A 20,026-nucleotide genomic window follows, 5' to 3' on the forward strand; every position below is an offset into this window, starting at 1 on the left:
GAGGTCAGGAGTTCGAGACCAGCCTGGCCAACTGGGTGAAACCCCGACTCTAATAAAAACACAAAAATTAGCCCAGGCGCAGTGGCTCATGCTTGTAATACCAGCACTTTGGGAGGCCAAGGAGGGCAAATCACGAGATCAGGAGTGAGAACAGTCTGGCCAACATAGTAAAACCCCGTCTCTACTAAAAATACAAAAATTAGCCGGGTGTGGTGGCAAGCACCTGTAATCCCAGCTACTCGAGAAGCTAAGGCAGGAGAATCACTTGAACTGGGAGGGCAGAGGTTGCAGTGAGCTGAGACCATGCCATTGAACTCCAGCCTGGGCGACAGAGCAAGATTCTATCTCAAAAAAAATGAATAAAAATAAAAATAAAAATAAATGAAAATAAAAATAAAAGCAAAGGCTGGGCAAGCTGGCTCATGCCTGTAATTTACCCAGCACTCTGGGAGGTCAAGGTGGGAGGATCACTTGAGCCCAGGAGTTCAAGACCAGCGCTGGGCAACATAGGGAGACCTTCCATCCCTACAAAGTATTAGTCAGGTGTGGTGGCACATGCCTGTGGTCCTAGCTACTTTGGAGGCTGAGGTGGAAGGATCACTTGAGCCTGGGAGGTCAAGGCTGCATTGAGCCACGATCCATCTTGGGTGACTCTCTCTCAGTCAGTCAGTCAATTAATAAAAGCAAAGAAATATATAGTCTCCGACTGGATATGCTGGTTCTCATGGAATAGTTTAAATTTTTTTTTAATTCCAGTAAAACTTCAAACTAGGGGGAAAGGGAAACTTGAAAGACTATTTGGAAAAACCTCCTACATAAATTTTCCCAAAGGATTAGTGTTCACAGGATTTAAAATGTCCCATAAATCAAGCCTGAAACCTCTTCATAAGCATATCACACTACAATCCCAGCAATCACGAGTCTACAACAAAGGTAGTTAGAAAAAGGTGCCCTCTACACAAGCGAAACACTATCATTCTTCCTGGCACTGAGCCCTGTATTTTCCTCCAATCTGCCAGGGGCATTCCTTTTGGAAAATAAAATCCATTTTGCTATTTTTTATTATTTTGTATAATCTGTATAATTTTTCTGTATTATTCTGTATTGCTTTATATAATTATTCTGTGTAATTTTTAATGTTGCTTCAGGATAACTGAAAATTTTGTTTTATTTTTAAAATGTGCAAAAGCCTATCATGAAAATAGATATTGAAAATCAGAATATTCAAAACCAGAGGTGGTTTCACATACGGGATGGGGGTGGTATGGGTGGTATGGCCATAGACAAGAAGTGGTTTCATAGAAACCTTCTGGTCTCAAATGAAGAAGCGATGTAACAATGATACAGGTTACAGTGAGTCAAATGTGTTTAAATCTAAAAATATCCCTAGTAGTCAGGACAAGGAAATTCAATATTTTATATTGTGTCCCAGAGGTAAAGATATCTGAATATACATAAAATGTAGTAACTATTCCATCTATTTAACTCAGGAAAGCCACTGTGATCAAACATTTAAAATCAGCAAAAACAAATTACATTTTTAAATGGGTCTCATTCTCCGCTCCCCAACCCCCAAGACGGAGTCTTGCTCTATCGCCCAGGCTAGAGTGCAGTGGCACAATCTCAGCTCACTGAAACCTCCATCTCCCAGGTTCAAGTGATTCCCCTGCCTCAGCCACCCAAGTAGCCGGGACTACAGGCGCACACTACCATGCCGGGCTAATTTTTTGTATTTTAGTAGAGACCGGGTTTTCCATGTTCACCAGACTGGTCTTGAACTCTCGACTTCATGATTCGCCCACCTCGGCCTCCCAAAGTGCTGGGATAACAGGCGTGAGCCACCGCGCCCAGCCTCTAAAACAGTATTTTTACACGAGGGGCTACCTCACTTCACCTCCCCCTCACTTCACCTCTGCATAATCTTTAACCTAGTCTCTGAAACTGGAGATGGATGGGAAAAACATAAATTCGCAACATACTTAAAATCTGAAAAGATAAAGATTTTAAATATTTTAAGGGTTTATTCATTTGCTCATTCCAATTCAAGGAGTCGCCTTTGCACACACCTCTCCCTCTCATAACTAAAAGACAGGAATCAATTGTTGTATAACTCCTCCCTTCCCCCTTCAACCCAGCTAACGTACAAAGGAAAGGGCTTTCTCTATTGTGCCCCTGTAATGAATCTTTGTTAACTAAAACCCGATTCAGAAATAGTTCTCATTTAATTTTTTTAAATCAGCAAACTGAAAACTGTAAAAATAACAACAGATTTATTATTATTGCAAGAAAAGAAAAGCCAATTTTTGTAAACGTTCTGATTATGTTTTAAGGATTTGGTCTTTCTTTGGCACTGGTGGGGAGCCAAATCACCATCCTCCTCTCAATCTACCGTTCATTTAAAAACAAACAAAACAACTAATCAGAATGTAAATTTAAAAATAAATTTAAAAATTTTTTAAAGAATTGACTGACCTCTTTTTTCTGTTAAAACGTCTCTAAGCTGTCCCCAAAGCTGTCTGGTTTAATCTTTTTGTAAAATCCAAACACTTACTACAAAAGCCTAATCACTGTTAAGAGAACATTCATCTTGAAAACGTTTTACATAATGTATTCCCAGTGTACACCTCTTAATCCTGTAAAACAGTTATTAATGTAATCAGCTGGGGAAAAGGGTAAAAGTAGGCACTTAAAGTTCAGTTTTAATATAGGTATTGCATGGTTTTTCTCATTCTGATTTCTACAAGACACCGGAAGTGAATACTATTTCATTTTCTTGCAGAGACATCATTCTGGTACAACTACTTTTTTATTCTTTTCACTTATTCAGACTTCATTTTTACTCCCAGTAGCAATCACACATTTTACAAAATATATCCCACAACAGGGATAAAAAGCCTTGAGTTCCTCCAAACAAGGTCCATTTAGCTCCACGGCTGGATCAGCAGGAACATTTCTTGTACATGCAGAAAGATAAACAAGAAACCAGAAATAGACATTACCTGGATGTTGGGGGATGAGGGGAGGAAGTGTGGGAACTGGGAATCCCAGGGTCAGAGGTGGAGATTTTTCTCTGTATACCTTTCACGTGCTTTGAACCCATAAAAATGTACTGTCTATTTAAAGAACTAAATAGATTTGTTTAAAAATGAAAAAAAAAGACCTTTAAAATAAAAGAATTCCAGGGACACATGATCTGCTTAGTTTTAAAATAATCTGCTTTTATCAGTAGCATCTGCTTTTACTCTGCAATAGGTAAGATACTCCTTTGAATGCAGTCGTGAGCAAAGTGCCAGCTAAGCCGTTTTTAATACAGTAATGTTCTTCCAGACTGCCGCTTTCCAAGGCAGCTCGAATCCTCCGCCCCCTCCTCCCTCTGTGCATTCTGAGATCGGCTCTGCTGATTCCCACATAAAGTGGGTCCTGGCCGCCATTTTAGAAAGTCATTCACACAAGCCAGACCGCAGCACCGTCCACTAAGAACCCTTCCAAAGCTGCCTGGGACGATTTCTTCTTTCTTCTCTGCCCCCTCATCTTGCAGAGGGGCCAAACTCCCCACCATAGGCATGCAATGTCTCTGGAATCTGCATAATGAGAAATGACACGTCTGGGCACATAACACTGAGGAGCGAGCGAATGCTGCAATGCACGTGCTTGCACATCGGTGCATACGAATTTCCCAGGCAGAGACCTACAGAGAAAGTCCGCAGGGGATTAAAGTGAGCACATCTAAGTGGTTTTTCCACTCCAATAATCTGCACCTAAATGATTTTTCCATCAAAACACTGACGATACTGAGGGAGAAGGCAGGAGGTGGGAGGCGGGTAAGGGGTGGAGCAGCGCCAGGAAGAGAAAGTTCCCATCTGCTTCCCAATCCAGCCTGTGGTCTCCCCTTCATCCTAGGGCACAGAGGTGAATTTTTGCTCCCTGCCTCCCCCCGCCCCCGCCTGGTTTCTCAGGCACGACGTAGTAAACACCGGGAGAGTCCCTGGAAGCGCGCACCTCCCCCCGGCCTGCGGAGGACAGCTCCAGCAGGTTATGAATGGCCCCACGATTCCCGGCTCCTTTTCACACGCGGACACGCGCAGACGCGCGCTCCAGCGGCGAGGGTTTAATGCCCCAGTAACAGCAACCACCAACACAATCAATGATCCTCCATTTAAAAGACAGGAGGCTCCGCCGCCGCTGCTTCCATTTCCTTATCCAAGCGGCTCAAGGCGAGCGACGCAATCTATTTTTCCCATGGTGACTCATTAATGAGGACGCTCCATAATTTCCTTCACTCACTACATAGTAAGGGAAATTAAAAGCCAAACTTGAAACCTTCCAGGGTCTTAATATCGGAATAAACTGTCATTTTCGAATACACTCACAGATTTGCTATGGTCCCTCTGAATTTGCACCAAGTACAAGCCAATCGTCATTTTAATAAGTGTTTTATGCGGAGGCCTATCCGTTACGGTACACAAGCATTTCACAAAGAAAACGCGCTACATGCTACTCAATAAGATGTATCAAGGACAACATTTATTCTTATAATTCACAAAAATATTCAGGGGAGGTTTTTTGTTTTTTTGTTTTTTTTAAGCTACATCTTCTCATCGTAAAAGGTTTGGAATGTTTTACGGTTTGATTCGGGAATTCAGGGGTGGGGGGCACCAGGGTCTTAGGGCGGCCAGGGAGTGCGACCCGAAGCTACGGGCGCCGGGGCGGGCAACCTCCTGTCAGAGTCCGCGGTCTCCTCCGCCGGAGACCAAGGAGCCCAAACGGGCGCACCAACTTATTTCACACCACTCTCCACTCAGCCTCGCAAAAACGAGAAACGTTTGCCATTCCCAGTGAGTTTCAAGGGTGCAAATCCTCCGGAGAGGTCCTAGGTGGTCTCTCCGGGTCCGTGACGCGCCCACAGTACCTACTGCGACTTCTGTTTTCGCACCGCCTTTCCCTTCGCACGGAACCCTCCCGAAGTCAGACATTGCCGAGCGCCCGCAGAGCGGCTCGGAGTGGCGGCGCCGGACCGGGCTGTCGGGCGGGCTCGGGTCCCGGCTGCTCCGGGCCGGGCACAGCGCGCAAGGACGCGACCCCGCCGCCCAGCGCGGCTCCCACCGGCTCCCGGGCCGACGCGAGGGCAGCCCCGGGGCGCCGGCTGCGTGGAGGCCGAGCCTCGGCCACCTCCCTCGTCAGGGACGCGGCCGCCGGGGCCCCGCGGGCTCTTGGAAGGCGGCGCGGCTCGACCGCCCGCACCGCCGACACCCGAGGCCCAACGCCGCGACGCGGGTCGAGCGGCTGACGAGGTCCACAGAGCCCGTGGGTCCGGGCCGGGGTCCTCCTCACCAGCTCCGCGCTCCGGGAGGGGCCGGCAACGGGCCGGGCCGAGAAGCGGCGCCCGAGGAGCAAGCGCGGCCGCGGGCCTCGTGTCACTCACCGTTTGAAATGCTCGATGATCTTCTCTTCCCGCACGTTCTCGGGTAAGTTGCCCACCCAGAGGTGCCTGGTTTCCCGGACCATGCTGGGCGGCGTGCCGGCGACCGCCGCTGCTGGCTCCCCCTCGCCGGCTTCGTACGAGACCGTCAGCGCCGGGAGGCGGGTGCCGGGGCGGCGGCGGCGGCGGCTGCGGCGGTGGCGTCGGCAGCGGCGGCGGCTCCTCCGGCTCCCCCTCGTGCAGAGACCATCCCTCTCCCCCAGGTTCTGACTCTCGGGCCTCGCAGCTCCGCTCTGCCGCCACCACACACCCGAAGCCGACCCTCGCGCTCCGGCGGCGCATGCGCCCGGGCAGCGGCGGGCGGGGGAGCGGAAGGAGGGGCGAGCGGGACACGGGCGGCAGCGACTACGACGGAGCTGGCGCTGTGGCAGCCGGACGCTTCCCACCGGCGCGCGCGGCACGCCTACCGCCGCCGCACCGCCTCCCCCTAGCCGCGGGCGCGCGCGCGTCCTCCCGCCCGCCTTGGCGGAGACGCTGAGTTCCTCCCAGCTGGCGCGCAGGCGCGCCGGCCGGGCGACGAAGTGCGGAACGCCTGGCGGGCAAGGAACGCTCGCGCCCTCGGCCCCATGCGCAGGCGCGCAGCTGCTAGTGGAGTCCCGCCGCCTGGCGGGCTCTACGTCGGGTTCCCGCGCCGGGCAAGGGGCGGCTGGGGAGGCAGGGGCGGTCTTTAGCTCCTCCAGCGGTAACCCCAGGCCCTGGCCTGGTGGAAGATATGAAGAGAAATGCAATTGGTTTCCACAGGGCTACGCGTCAAAGCGGCTGCCAAGGCCTGTCCCCTAGAAGCCAGACCCCTTCGTCCTCCGCTCACCCGGCGGCCAGCTCCCGGCGTTTCCGGGCACTTGGATCCCTGCCTGCTTGGGAAAGCGATCATTAAAAGGGTGCCCTTTTCACTGCCCTGCTGAACAGCGACGGCTTCGGAAACGCATCCCATCCAAGAGTCACTGGCTTGTAACATGAAGCAACTTTTTTTTTAAAAAAAAAATACGGAGTCTTGCTTTGTTGCCCAGGCTGCTGGAGTGCAGTGGCACGGTCTCGGCTCACTGCAACCTCCGCCTCGCAGGCTCAAGCTATTCTCCTGCCTCATCCTCCCGAGTAGCTGGATTTACAGGCACCCGCAAACACAACTGGCTAATTTTTGTATTTTTATTAGAAACAGGGTTTCACCATGTAGGCCAGACTGGTCTTGAACTCCTGACCTCAGGTGATCTGCCCGCCTCAGCCTCCCAAAATGCTGGGATTATAGGCGTGAGCCACTGCACCCGGCCTAAGCAACTTTTTTATATAGGATCTTGCGAAACCGTTAGCAAGATACCCTTGCTGATCGCTATGGTATACAAGGAATAAAACGAAAATGAGACAGTTAGGAATCCAATATTGTTCCCCTCAGAGGGTTTACCATAATTTAATATTCAAACAGATAAAGGAATTAGACCTCTGGCCTTTCCAGGCCTAAGAGCTTTTGAAACCTGCAGTTGAACTTTCTTTTTTTTTCTTTTTTTGAGATGGACTTTCACTCTTGTTACCCAAGCTGGAGTGCAATGGCACTTTCAGCTCGCTGCAACCTCCGCCTCCCGGATTCAAGCGATTCTCCTGTCCCAGCCTTCCGAGTAGTTGGAATTACAAGCGCGCACCACCACACCAGGCTAGTTTTTTGTATTTGTAGTAAAGATAGGGCTTCACCATGTTGGCCAGGCTAGTCTCAAAATCCTGACCTCAGGTAATCCGCCCACCTTGGCCTCCCAAAGTGCTGGGATTACAGGCGTGAGCCACCATGCCCGGCCAGTTGAACTTTTACATAAAGGCCAATTTACAGAAATTAAAGGAAAACCCATAAAATTAATGCAACTATATTGAGAGAAAAATAAAATTGTTTATAATAAATATCCACAGAAATACCAGAGGTGTGCTACTTCAGGTGCAAGCTAGATTTTTTTTTTTTTTTTTTTTTGAGATGCAGTCTTGCTCTGTCACCAGGCTGGAGTGAAGTGGTACCATCTCGGCTCACTGCAACCTCCACCTCCCGGGTTCAAGCAATTCTCCTGCCTCAGCCTCCCGAGTAGCTGGGACTACAGGCACGAACCATCATGCCCAGGTAATTTTTTTACTTTTAGTAGAGGCAGGGTTTCACCATGCTGTCCAGGATGGTCTCGATCTGTTGACCTCATGATCTGCCCCCCTCAGCCTTCCAAAGTGCTGGTATTACAGGCATGAGCCACCAACCCGGCCAATTTTAAATACTTGGTCTCATGGATTGTCTCCTTAAATACAAACCAACTTACAAATGACACTATTTGAATTCGAAAATATTGTCACCATAAACAATGGCACTAATATCTCAGGTCACCTATGCATAACTAAATTGTTTCTTTGTAGTCTCAGCTACTAGAAAGGCTAAGGCAGAAGCATCACCTGAGTCCAGGAGTTCCAAGCTCTAGTGCACTATGATAGTGCCTTGAAAAGCCCCAACACTCCAGCCTCAGCTACACAGGAGAAACCCCTCTCTTAAAAAAAGAAAAAAAAAAAGTAAAATTGACTCTTTACATCTGGCCATTTCTGTGTCACAATTATCACACGAGGAAAGTCGGGCTAGCGCCCTACGACCTAAACTCATGAACTATTCAGTAGTGTGAATGTGGCTGCAGTTAGTCAAGTGTTGAACTGATATGCATTTTTCTATAAAGCATGAATTTGAATACAAGCACGCATGTTTGAAGCACATTTTAAAATCTGATGTAAATTACTCATTTAAAATCTGATAGACTCTGAATTACCTAAAACTTCTTGGGAAAGACCAGTGTCACCATAAAGAACACAGTCACCATGAAGAACAGTGTCACCTCAATTGTATTAAAAGGTGCAACTGACAAGAGGATTCAGGAAAGTGTCTTGCAATTAGAGAAATAAAGGGCATATCTCACCATGAATGCAGGCTTCTGTTAAAATCATGATTTAAAAAAAAAAAAAAAAAAGCCAGGTGAGGTGGCTCACACCTGTAATCCCAGCATTTTGGGAGGCTGAGATGGACGGATCACCTGAGGTCAGGAGTTCCAGACCAGCCTAGCCAACATGGTAAAACCCCATCTCTAATAAAAATAAAATAAAATAAAAAATTAAAATAAAAAATTAGCCAGGCACGTGCCTGTAATCCCAGCTACTTGGGAGGCTGAGGCAGGAGAATCGCTTGACCCTGGGAGGCGGAGGTTGCAGTGAGCCGAGATCAAGCCATCTCACTCCAGCCTGAGCAAAAAGAGCGAAACTGAAAAAGTTTTTTTTTGAGACAGAGTCTCGCTCTGTCACCCAAGCTGGAGCGCAGTGGCACAATCTCAGTTCACTGCAAGCTCTGCCTCCTGGGTTCACGCCATTCTCCTGCCTCAGCCTCCCAAGTAGCTGGGACTACAGGCACCCACCACCACGCCTGGATAAATTTTTATTTTATTTTTAGTAGAGATGGGGTTTCACCATGTTAGCCAGGATGGTTTCGATCTCCTGACCTTGTGATCTGCCCGCCTCGGCCTCCCAAAGTGGTGGGATTACAGGCATGAGCCACCATGCCCAGCCTAAAAAAGCATTTTTAAAAAAACACATTATCAGACTGGGCACAGTGGCTCATGCCTATAATCCCAGCACTTTGGGAGGCCGAGGCGGGTGGATCACCTAAGACCAGGGAATCAAGACCAGCCTGGTCAACATGGTGAAACCCGGCCTCTACTAAAAATACAAAAATTAGTGTGGCGTGGTGGTACTTGCCTGTAATCCCAGTTACTCAGGAGGCCGAGGCAGGACAATCGCTTGAACCTGGAAGGCAGAGGTTACAGTGAGCCAAGATCATGCTACTGCACTCCAGCCTGGGAGATAGAGTGAGACTCAGTCTCAAAAAAAAAAAAAAAAAAAATTTCATCATTATAGCCAGGTACTGTAGTCAAATCAAGATACAGTGATTGCATGTCAAGTATGAAGTTTCTTGCTTTTTTGTTTTGTTTTGGTTGACTTTTTCTATTGCAAAAGCTCTTAATGGGGCCGGGCGCGGTGGCTCAAGCCTGTAATGCCAGCACTTTGGGAGGCCAAGACGGGCAGATCATAAGGTCAGGAGATCGAGACCATCCTGGCTAACACTGTAAAACCCCGTCTCTACTAAAAAATACAAAAAACCAGCCAGGCAAGGTGGCGGGCGCCTGTAGTCCCAGCTACTCGGGAGGCTGAGGCAGGAGAATGGCGTAAACCCGGGAGGCAGAGCTTGCAGTGAGCTGAGATCCAGCCACTGCACTCTAGCCTGGGCGACAGAGCCAGACAGCGTCTCAAAAAAAAAAAAAAACTCTTAATAATAAAACTGGTAAGTACATGCCCTTTGCTTAGCCCCAAATCAAGTTTTTTATTTTCTCAGTGCTTTTCATTTTTGCTGACAATGCATCAAAAAAACACCAGAAAAGCTTTTCTCCATTGGTATTCCTGTTACAAAGCTTTACAAGGGCAGAACTTCGTTAAAGCATGTATCTTTGTTATGTTTTCAATAGAAAGGCAACCCACTCTGTTATTCTCCGATGATTTTCTTAATTTAACAATAATTGATGCTCATTGAAAAAGATCAAAAAGTAAGTTGTGATTTATCTATGATAAATGGATGGTGAAGCGAATTTCCTCATTTGATTATTAAAGATAATTCAGAAAGCTGACATTAAAGCAGAGCCATTTGCAAAGCGGAATTAAAACAGATTTGTTTTTAATCAGGTTTTATTTTTCACACTGTGAGGAGCTGCTGTATTTAGCATGCTAGACATGCTCAAAGAGTTCAGTCATGCGTAATGAAAGCTCAGATGGAAAAAGCGTCTGAGCCTCAAACTCAGGCTTTGAATGCTAACCCAGCCAGTAGAGTAGTAAAATAATATCTCCATTTAAACAGGAGGACACGATAGTTATCAGATTTTAACAAGAATTTGGTTACAAATCAGGTCCCAAGCTATTAAAATTAACCTGTTTCGGCCAGGCACAGTGGTTCACACCTGTAATCCCAGCACTTTGGGAGGCCGAGGTGAGGTCAGGAGTTCAAGACCAGCCTGACCAACATGGAGAAACCCTGTCTCTCCTAAAAATACAAAAATTAGCCAGGGGTGGTGGTGCAGGCCTGTAACCCCAGCTACTCAGGAGGCTGAGGCAGGAAGGAGAATAGCTTGAACCTGGGAGGCGGAGGTTGCGGTAAGCCGAGATGACGCCATTGCACTCCAGGCTAGGCAACAAGAGCAAAACTCTGTCTCCAAAAAAAGAAAAAGAAAAAAAATTCAGCTGTTTCAGGAGAAAACATGCACTTAAAATATAAGCATTTTGGCCAGGCCCAGTGGCTCACGCCTGTAATCCCAGCACTTTGGGAGGCCGATCACAAGGTCAAGAAATCCAGACCATCCTGGCTAACACTGTGAAAACCCATCTCTACTAAAAATACAAAAAAATAGGCCGGGCGCGGTGGCTCACGCCTGTAATCCCAGCACTTTGGGAGGCCGAGGCGGGCGGATCACAAGGTCAGGAGATCGAGACCACGGTGAAACCCCGTCTCTACTAAAAATACAAAAAATTAGCCGGGCGCGGTTGTGGGCGCCTGTAGTCCCAGCTACTCGGGAGGCTGAGGCAGGAGAATGGCGTGAACCCGGGAGGCGGAGCTTGCAGTGAGCCGAGATCACGCCACTGCACTCCAGCCTGGGAGACACGGCGAGACTCCGTCTCAAAAAAAAAAAAAAAAAAAAAAAAAAAAAAAAAAATATATATATATATATATATATATAAAGTATTTCTTCTTTGTTTCTTTTGAGACGGAGTCTTGCTCTGTCGCCCAGGCTGGAGTACAATGGTGCCATCTCAGCTCACTGCAACCTTCGCCTCCCAGGTTCACCTGATGCTCCAACCTCCGACTCCCTAGTAGGTGGGACTAAGGTGCACACCACCATGCCCAGCTAATTTTTGTAGTTTTAGTAGAGACAGGATTTCACCATGTTGGCTAGGCTGGTGTGGAACTCCTGACCTCAGGAGATCCACCTGCACATTTCTTCTTAAAGGCATCATATAAAATTATATTAACTGGCCAGGCGCGATGACTCTTGTCTGTAATCCCAGCACTTTGGGAGGTCCAGGCGGGTGGATCACGAGGTCAGGAGTTCAAGACCAGCTTGTCCAAGATGGTGAAACCTGCTCTCTACTAAACATACAAAAAAAATTAGCCAGGTGTGGTAGCAGGCACTTGTAATCCCAGCTACTCGGGAGGCTGAGACAGACAATTGCTTGAAGCCAGGAGGGGGAGGTTGCAATGAGCCAAGATCATGCCACTGCATTCTAGTCTGGGTGACAGAGTGAGACTGCGTCTCAAAAAATAAGTAAATACAATAAAATAAAATTATATTAGCTAGCTATAAAATGAACAAAGCCCCAACCACATGAGAATTTGACAATACCAACAAACCCTTACTATTAGAGCCAAGTTTTTTTCCCCAAAATAACAGAAAATAAAACACAACACCACCACTGTAATATTATCCAAGGGTGTTTGACATCTTGCTTTTTTTTTTTTTTTTTTTTTTGAGATGGACTCTCGCTGTGTCCCCTAGGTTGGAGTACAGTGGTGCAATCTCGGCTCATTGCAACCTCCGCCTCCTGGATTCTAGCAATTCTCCGATCTCAGCCTCCAAAGTAGCTGGGACTACCGGGGCATGCCACCATGCCCAGCTAATTTTTTTGTATTTTTAGTAGAGATGGGGTTTCAGCATATTGGTCAGGATGGTCTCGAACTCCTGACCTCTGGTGATCCACCCGCCTTGGCCTCCCAAAGTGCTGGGATTACAGGTGTGAGCCACAGCGCCCAGCCTAACATCTTGCTATTTCTGAGGCTCAAATGGAGATAGACCAGTTTATTAACAGACTTATGTTGATACAGTAAGGTCACTCTGGTGAAACTGTCAATAAATTATCAGAACTCCGCCAGACGCAGTGGCTCATGCCTGGAATCCCAGCACTTTGGGAGGCCATGGTGGGCGGATCACCTGAGGTCAGGAGTTTGAGACGAGCCTGACCAACACGGAGAAACCTCGTCTCTACTTAAAATGCAAAATTAGCTGGGCGTGGTGGCGCATGCCTGTAATCCCAGCTACTTGGAAGGTTGAGGCAGGAGAATTGCCTGAACCCAGGAGGCAGGGGAGGAGGAGGTTGCAGTGAGCCGAGATCGTGCCATTGCACTCCAGCCTGGGCAACAAGAGCAAAACTCCATCTCTAAATAAATACGTAAATAAATTATCAGAACTCCAAAAAAGTGAACAGTATTAGCTAGCTAGTCCTCTAGTTCTTTTTTGTTGTTGTTTTTGAGACAGGGTCTCCCTCTACTGCCCAGGTGGAGTACAGTGGTGCAATCTTAGCTCACGGCAACCTCCACCTCCCAGGATCAGGCCATCCTCCCACTTAGTAGCAGAGTCTACAGGCACACACCACCAGGCCCAGTTAATTGTTGTTGGTATTTTTTTGTAGTGGCTTCTCCATATTGCCCAGGTTGCTCTCGAACTCCCAAACTCAAGGGATCTGCCCACCTTGGCCTCCCAAAGTACTGGGATTATAGGTGTGAGCCACTGCACCCAGCCTAGATCCATTCTTTAAGCAAGCTAATACTTCATAACAGAGCCAGGCACGGTGGCTCACGCCTGTAACCCCAGCACTTTGGGAGGCTGAGACAGGTGGATCACCTGAGGTCAAGAGTTCGAGACTAGCCTGGCCAACATAGTGAAATCCCGTCTCTACTGAAAATACAAAAATTAGCTGGGCATCATGGCACGCGCCTGTAATCCCAGCTACTCAGGAGGCTGAGGCAGGAGAATCACTTGAACCTGGGAGGAAGAGATTGCAGTGAGCCAAGATTGCACCACTGTACTTCAGCCTGGGCAACAGAGCTGACTCCGCCTAAAAAAAAATACTTAGGCCGGGTGCGGTGGCTCACGCCTGTAATCCCAGCACTTTGGGAGGCCGAGGCAGGCGGATCACGAGGTCAGGAGATCAAGACCATCCTGGCCAACACGGTGAAACCCCGTCTCTACTAAAAATACAAAAAACTAGCCGGGCATGTGGTGGGCGCCTGTAGTCCCAGCTGCTCGAGAGGCTGAGGTGGGAGAATGGCGTGAACCTGGGAGGCGGAGCTTGCAGTGAGCCGAGATCGCACCACTGCACTCCAGCCTGGGCGACAGAGCGAGACTCCGTCTCAAAAAAAAAAAAAAAAAAAACTTAATGAGGTACTTTACTGTTCAACCCTCTAAATAAAAAATTTATTCCATGTTAAATAAAGCTAAATAATGTATTCCATGTTATTTTTAGTTTTTCAGAAATGAATATACTGGCTGATATATTTTTAACTCAGTTCCTAAGTTTCTACAATTGTTTATTCCTGGAAAGTTGATAAAAGTAACATTTTTCCCTCTATAAGGAAATACTGGTAATATACTTAATACCAAGAATTATTAATGCAATTTACCAATATTTGTGTAATTGAGTGGAAAACAGACTGGAAAGGTATTTGGGTATTTGCAAATGTTAATCATGGTTAATGCCTATGTGGTAGAATTTGAATTTTTTAAAAAAATTTTATTCCTGGCTGGGAGCAGTGGCTCATGCCTGTAATCACAGTACTTTGGGAGGCTGAGGCCAGTGGATCACCTGAGGTCAGGAGTTTGAGACCAACCTGGCCAACATGGTGAAACCCCGTCTCTACTAAAAATACAAAAATTAGGGCCGGGCGCGGTGGCTCACACCTGTAATCCCAACACTTTGGGAAGTCGAAGTGGATGGAACACGAGGTCAAGAGTTTGAACCAGCCTGGCCAACATGGGGAAACCCCGTCTCTAATAAGAATATAAAAATTAAGGCCAGGTGCGGTGGCTCATGCCTGTAATCCCAGCTACTTGGGGGGGCTGCTGAGGCAGGAGAATTGATTGAACCCAGGAGGCAGAGGTGGCAGTGAGCCAAGACTGCACCACTGGACTCCAGCCTGGGCAACAGAACAAGACTCTGTCTCAGAAAAAAAAAAAAAAAATAGCCAGGCATGGTGGCGTATTCCTCTAATCCCAGATACTTGGGAGGCTTAGGCAGGAGAATCACTTGAACCTGGGAGGCGGAGGTTGCAGTGAGCCGAGATCATGCCAATGCACTCCAGCCTGGGCGACAGAGCAAGACTCCATCTCGGAAAAAAAAAAAAAGTGCCTGGCGCGGTGGCTCACATCTGTAATCCCAGCACTTTGGGAGGCCGAGACCAGCGGATCACGAGGTCAGGAGATCGAGACCATCCTGGCTAACGGTGAAACCCCATCTCTACTTAAAATACAAAATATTAGCCGGGCTTGGTGGCAAATGCCTGTAGTCCCAGCTACTCGGGAGGCTGAGGCAGGATAATCACTTGAACCAGGGAGGCAATGGCTCCAGTGAGACGAGCTCGAACTACTGCACTCCAGCCTGGGCAAAAGAGCAAGACTCTGTCAAAAAAAAAAATGTATTCCTCTATATTTTCTTTTTTTTTTTTTTTTTGAGACAGAGTCTTGCTCTGTGACCCAGGCTGGAGTACAGTGGCGTGATCTCGGCTCACTGCAAGCTCCGCCTCCCAGGTTCACACCATTCTCCTGCCTCAGCCTCCCCAGTAGCTGGGACTACAGGCGCCCACCACCACGCCCAGCTGATTTTTTATATTTTTAGTAGAGACGGGGTTTCACCGTGTTAGCCAGGATAGTCTCTATCTCCTAACCTCGTGATCTGCCCGCCTTGGCCTCCCAAAGTGCTGGGATTACAGGCGTGAGCCACCGCGTCCGGCCTCCTCTATATTTTCTAAATTTTTCTTTGGTTAACTGGTATTACTTTTACCGTATTTTATTATTCTTTGACATAGGGTTGCTCTATTTCCCAGGCTGGAGTGCAGTGGTGTGATCACCTCTTACTGCAGCCTCAACCTCCTGGGCTTAAACAATCCTCCAGCCTTAGCCTCCTGAGTAGCTGGGACCACAGGCCCATGCCACCACACCTGGCTTTTTTTTGTTTTTTTTTTTTTTTGAGACCATGTCTCACTCTGTCACCCAGACTGGAGTGCAGTGGCGCAATCTTGGCTCACTGCAATCTCCGCCTCCTGGGGTCAAGGGATTCTCCTGCCTCAGCCTCCTGAGTAGCTGGGACTACAGGGGCACGCCACCACACCCGGCTAATTTTTGTATTTTTAGTAGAGATGGGGTTTCGTCATGTTGGCCAGGATGGTCTTGATTTCCTGACCTCGTGATCCACCTGTCTCAGCCTCCCAAAGTGCCAGGATTACAGGCGTGAGCCAGTGGGCACGGCACCCTAAGTTTTTATCCTTTTTAAAAGAGATAGTGTCTGACCATATTGCCCAGGGTGGTCTGAAACTCCTGGTCTGAAGTGATCCTCCAGCCTCAGCCTCCCAAAGTGCTGGGATTATAGAAGTGAGCCACCAAGCCCTGTCAGGTATTGCTTTTATAATCTGAAACAAAAACGTTATAATAAAATGACTTGGGCCACCCTCGTGGCCCACGCCTGTAATCCCATCACTTTGGGAGGCCGAGGCAGGTGGATCACCTGAGGTAGGGAGTTTGAGACCCACCTGACCAATATGGAGAAACTCCGTCTCTACTAAAACTATAAAATTAGCCAGGCCCAGTGGTGCATGCTTATAATCCCAGCTACTTAGTAGGCTGAGGCAGAAGAATCGCTTGAACCTCAGAGGCGGAGGTTGCAGTGAGCCGAAATCACCCCGTTGTACTCTAGCCTACGCAAGAAAAGCAAAACTGCATCTCAAAAAAATAAAAAATAAAATAAATGACTTTTGGAAGTTAGCATCTGGGTCACTTTAGTTGAGGGTTCCCCTGAAAGGTTGATAGTTGACTGCATTAAATTAACATATTTATTATATTAACAAATCCCACATGAACAAAATGTTATTACTCTCTATGTTAATTCAGAGATTTTATTTAACTTTTTTTTAGAGGTTGTCGTTCTGTCACTCCCGCTAGAGTGCAGGGGTAGGATCATTGCTCACTGCAACGTCAAACTCCTGGGCTCAAGGGATCCTCCCGCTCCAACCACCGGACTACAGGCAAATGCCATGGTGTCAGGCCCTCATTCAACCTTTTAAGACCCTACTGGTAATCATTATCAAAAAGCTTAACTGTTTCACCATAAGTGATCATCACATTAGCCAAAACACCCAGGTCTAGGAGATTGTAACTTCTACAACATCAAGACACAAGCAGAATGTAAATAACGCAAATCAAGACTTCTGTTTTCTTTTTTTGACGGAGTCTCCCCGTCGCCCTGTCTGGAGTGTAGCTTCACAATCTCGGCTCCCTGCAACCTCCCCGCAACCTCCCCGTCCTGGGTTCAACCCATTCTCGTGCCTCAGCCTCCCCAGTAGCTGGGATTACAGGCACCGGCCACCATGCCCGGCTAATTTTTGTATTTTTAGCAGAGACGGGATTTCACCTTGTTGGCCAGGCTGGTCTCAAACTCCTGACCTCAAGTGATCCCCTGCCTCAGCCTCCCAAAGTGCTGGGATTACAGGCGTGAACCACCACAACCGGCCAAAATTTCTGATTAATTCAGAGAAGGCTATCAAACTGCATTTGATGAAATCTCAAAAACAATACCAAATAAATCGTGTTTAGTAGCTTATTACATATGGATGGAAATTTTCAGCAGATTTGTTTGAGGCTCCCCTGCTGCTCCTCTCAGACACCTGGCTGTAGTTTGAAGTAAATAATTCAAACAGGCCCGAACCGGTGGGTCACGCCTGTAACCCCAACATTTTGGGAGGCTGATGTGGGAGGATCACTTGAGCCCAGGAGTTCCAGACCAACTTGGACAACAAGGCAAGACCCCTGTCTCTACAAAAAATTTAAAAATTAGCCAGGTGTAGTGGTGCGCCTGCAGGTGGGTGAATCCCTTGAGCCCAGGAGGTCAAGGCTGCAGTGAGTTCTGTTCGTGCCACTGTACTCCAGCCGAGGCGACACAGAGACTCTGTCTCTAAATAAATAAATAAAATAAATCCATCTCCAGGATCCTATTAGACAGCACAAAAGAACTTTGATATGATGCCTATTTCAAATTATAAAACATACACACCACAAATTTTCTTCCTCTTATTTAGTAGTCAGTAGTATAATTACCGTAGGAATGCCGATTTTAAAGACTTTATTAAGCATAAATTATGTTAAGATAGAATCTATAACAGAAATTCTACGAATTCAAGAGACACTTAAGCTGGTCATTTCCAAGCCTCAAATTACAGCCTTGTCAGAATTCTATTGCTTGCTGGTACTTCAACACTCTCTAGACACGTTTCATATACTGAGTTCATAGGACTCTGGCACCAACTCACAGTTCCCACCGGGCAATGAGCTCGCCCTTTGTTAGGGGCTACGGGGCGGCTCCGCCCACCGCACTGCCTCGGCCCGACCCCGGGCTGGCGCAGTCAGTGGTGCACGCGCACCCGCCCCGAGTCAGCACCTCACGAGAGCCGTAGGGTCGCCACGCGGCTCGCCCCCCGATTGTGGCGTCCACGCTGGCCTCTAAGAGCCCCCGATGTGCTTTCTTCTCGAACAAGCTCTCTTTTTTAAAGCCTTGCACCTACAGGGACTTGGGGGTGCGTCACAAGACAATACATCTAGGGAAGTGGCTATGCCAGCAGGGACGCGAGGGTCCTTGACCGGGCAGCCTGGCAAGGAGAGCGCGCAGGCGCGAGGCAGAGGCAAGCCGCCCGGGTTCCCCGAACTTTGCACACAGGGGAAGTTGATTACACAAGAGGGTTTTTTTCGTTTTGGTTTGGCTTTTTGTATTTTGAAGAACCCAAAACCCCAGCAATAATTTCCACCACACTCCTAAAGGACAAGAGGGAGGGGAGGCACTGAACGAAGAGCAAGTGCGGTCACTATGGTTACCACCGCCCAGCTCAATTCGGCAGAGGGAGAAGCAGCTGCGGCTTAGGCCCTCTGCACCCACGCACCTAGCCTGAGCCCAGGGCCCGCCCCGCCGGCCTGAGCGGAGGACTGTGGCGGGCACTAGGAGCCCCACCCCGTTCCAATGAAAATGACACCTTTTAAGACCATTTTAATTATTTTTTTAAAAAAAGGCCGGGCATGGCGGCTCACACCTGTAATCTCAGCACTTTGGAAGCCCAGGCGGAAGGATCTCTTGACGTCAGGAGTTCCAAAGCAGCGTGGGGAACACAGCCAGAACCCAACTCCCAGCTGGGGGCAAAGCCGGGCGGGGTGGCTCAAGCCTGTAATCCCAGCACTTTGGGAGGCCAAGGTGGGCAGATCAACTGAGGTCAGGAGGTCGAGACAAGCCTGACCAACATGGTGAAACCCCGTCTCTACTAAACATACAAAAATTACCCGAGCGTATTGGCCGCCGCCCAGCAACATGGGAGGCTGAGGCAAGAGAATGGCTTGAACCCGAGAGGCGGAGGTTGCAGCGAGCGGAGACTGCACCACTGCACTCCAGCCTGGGTAACAAGAGTGAGACTCCGTGTCAAAAAAAGAAAATAAAAAAAGACACCTTTCTTTGGGTTTAGTGGGCAAACATTCCACGCAGTGCCTAACGTAAGCCGGTCGGGGCACCACCCAGGCCTTGGGTCAGGACTGTTTTCCCGTTTCGAGAAGACTCCACCACACTCCACACGGCTCCGCTCAAGAGCCGTTCCAAACATGGCGCAGGCAGGGGTGGAAGGCAGCCTCATTCTCGGGGCGCAAAGGGGAGACTAATCTCCCGGAAACTCAGAGTACAGAATCGATAACCCCACAAGAAGCTAGTTGCCGCGAATGGGCCTTGAGGAAAAAGTGGGTAGGGCACAAGCGAGCTGTTCAGACGCACTTCACATCAAAGACTCGGTGACAACACAGGGAGATGAAAACGACCACGGGCGCAGGCGCGCTGAACCACGACTAGCGCGCTTTGGGACGACCCCTCCCGCTTCCCTCAAAGGCCAAGGAAGTGGCTCCGACGCGCTTGCGCGGGGACGGAATGTTGGAGGGAGGGGGAACCCTTTCCCTTCTTTGTGAGAGAGAACCGCCCCCGCACGGCGAGCGCGCGCGCGCTCACGCACCACTCTCACACTCCGGCGCGCCCCGGGCTTTCCGCCCGGCGTCTCGCGCATGCGCGAAGAGGAAAGCGGTAGCGAAGTCGGAGGCTTTTTGCCGAGTTTCTGTGAGAAGTTTCTGGAAAGACGGAGCCAAAGGGACGCTGGGGTGTGGGGAGCGCAAGGAAGCAAGCGTTTGAAAAAAAGCGAAAAACCCCAAGCACACCGCCACACCTCCAACCTTCGAGCCACGGCCCAAACAGAGCCCAAGTCCACTGAGACCCTCATGCCTGGGAAAAAGCATAGGGACCGTGGCAGCCGCTCCTCCCTCTGCCACTGCTTAGTCCCCGAGATTCCTCAGCATGGGGAGAGGGCAGGGGGTAGCCATGAGAAGCGTAGAGCGCCCACTGGACGTTTGCGAGGTGGAAAGAAAGCCGAAACCCACCCTTTGGAGCCGCCTCCGCGCA

The 20,026-nt window shown here is 48.7% G+C and overlaps 1 protein-coding gene across 3 annotated transcripts in view; it reads right to left on the bottom strand.

The window, feature by feature from the left end:
- Nucleotides 1-5,751, bottom strand: part of SPEN (spen family transcriptional repressor) — a 97,761-nt gene extending 92,010 nt beyond the window's left edge. For all 3 annotated transcript variants that reach the window (XM_077973326.1, XM_002808274.4, XM_015119868.3), the window contains exon 1: nucleotides 5,423-5,751. In XM_077973326.1, coding sequence (XP_077829452.1) covers nucleotides 5,423-5,505 — 83 coding nt within the window. In that variant the 5' untranslated portion in view covers nucleotides 5,506-5,751. The remainder of the gene's footprint in view (nucleotides 1-5,422) is intronic.
- Between the last annotated feature and the right edge of the window lie 14,275 nt (nucleotides 5,752-20,026).

This window comes from Macaca mulatta, chromosome 1 (assembly GCF_049350105.2).
Source record: "Macaca mulatta isolate MMU2019108-1 chromosome 1, T2T-MMU8v2.0, whole genome shotgun sequence".
Taxonomy (NCBI): Eukaryota; Metazoa; Chordata; class Mammalia; order Primates; family Cercopithecidae; genus Macaca; species Macaca mulatta.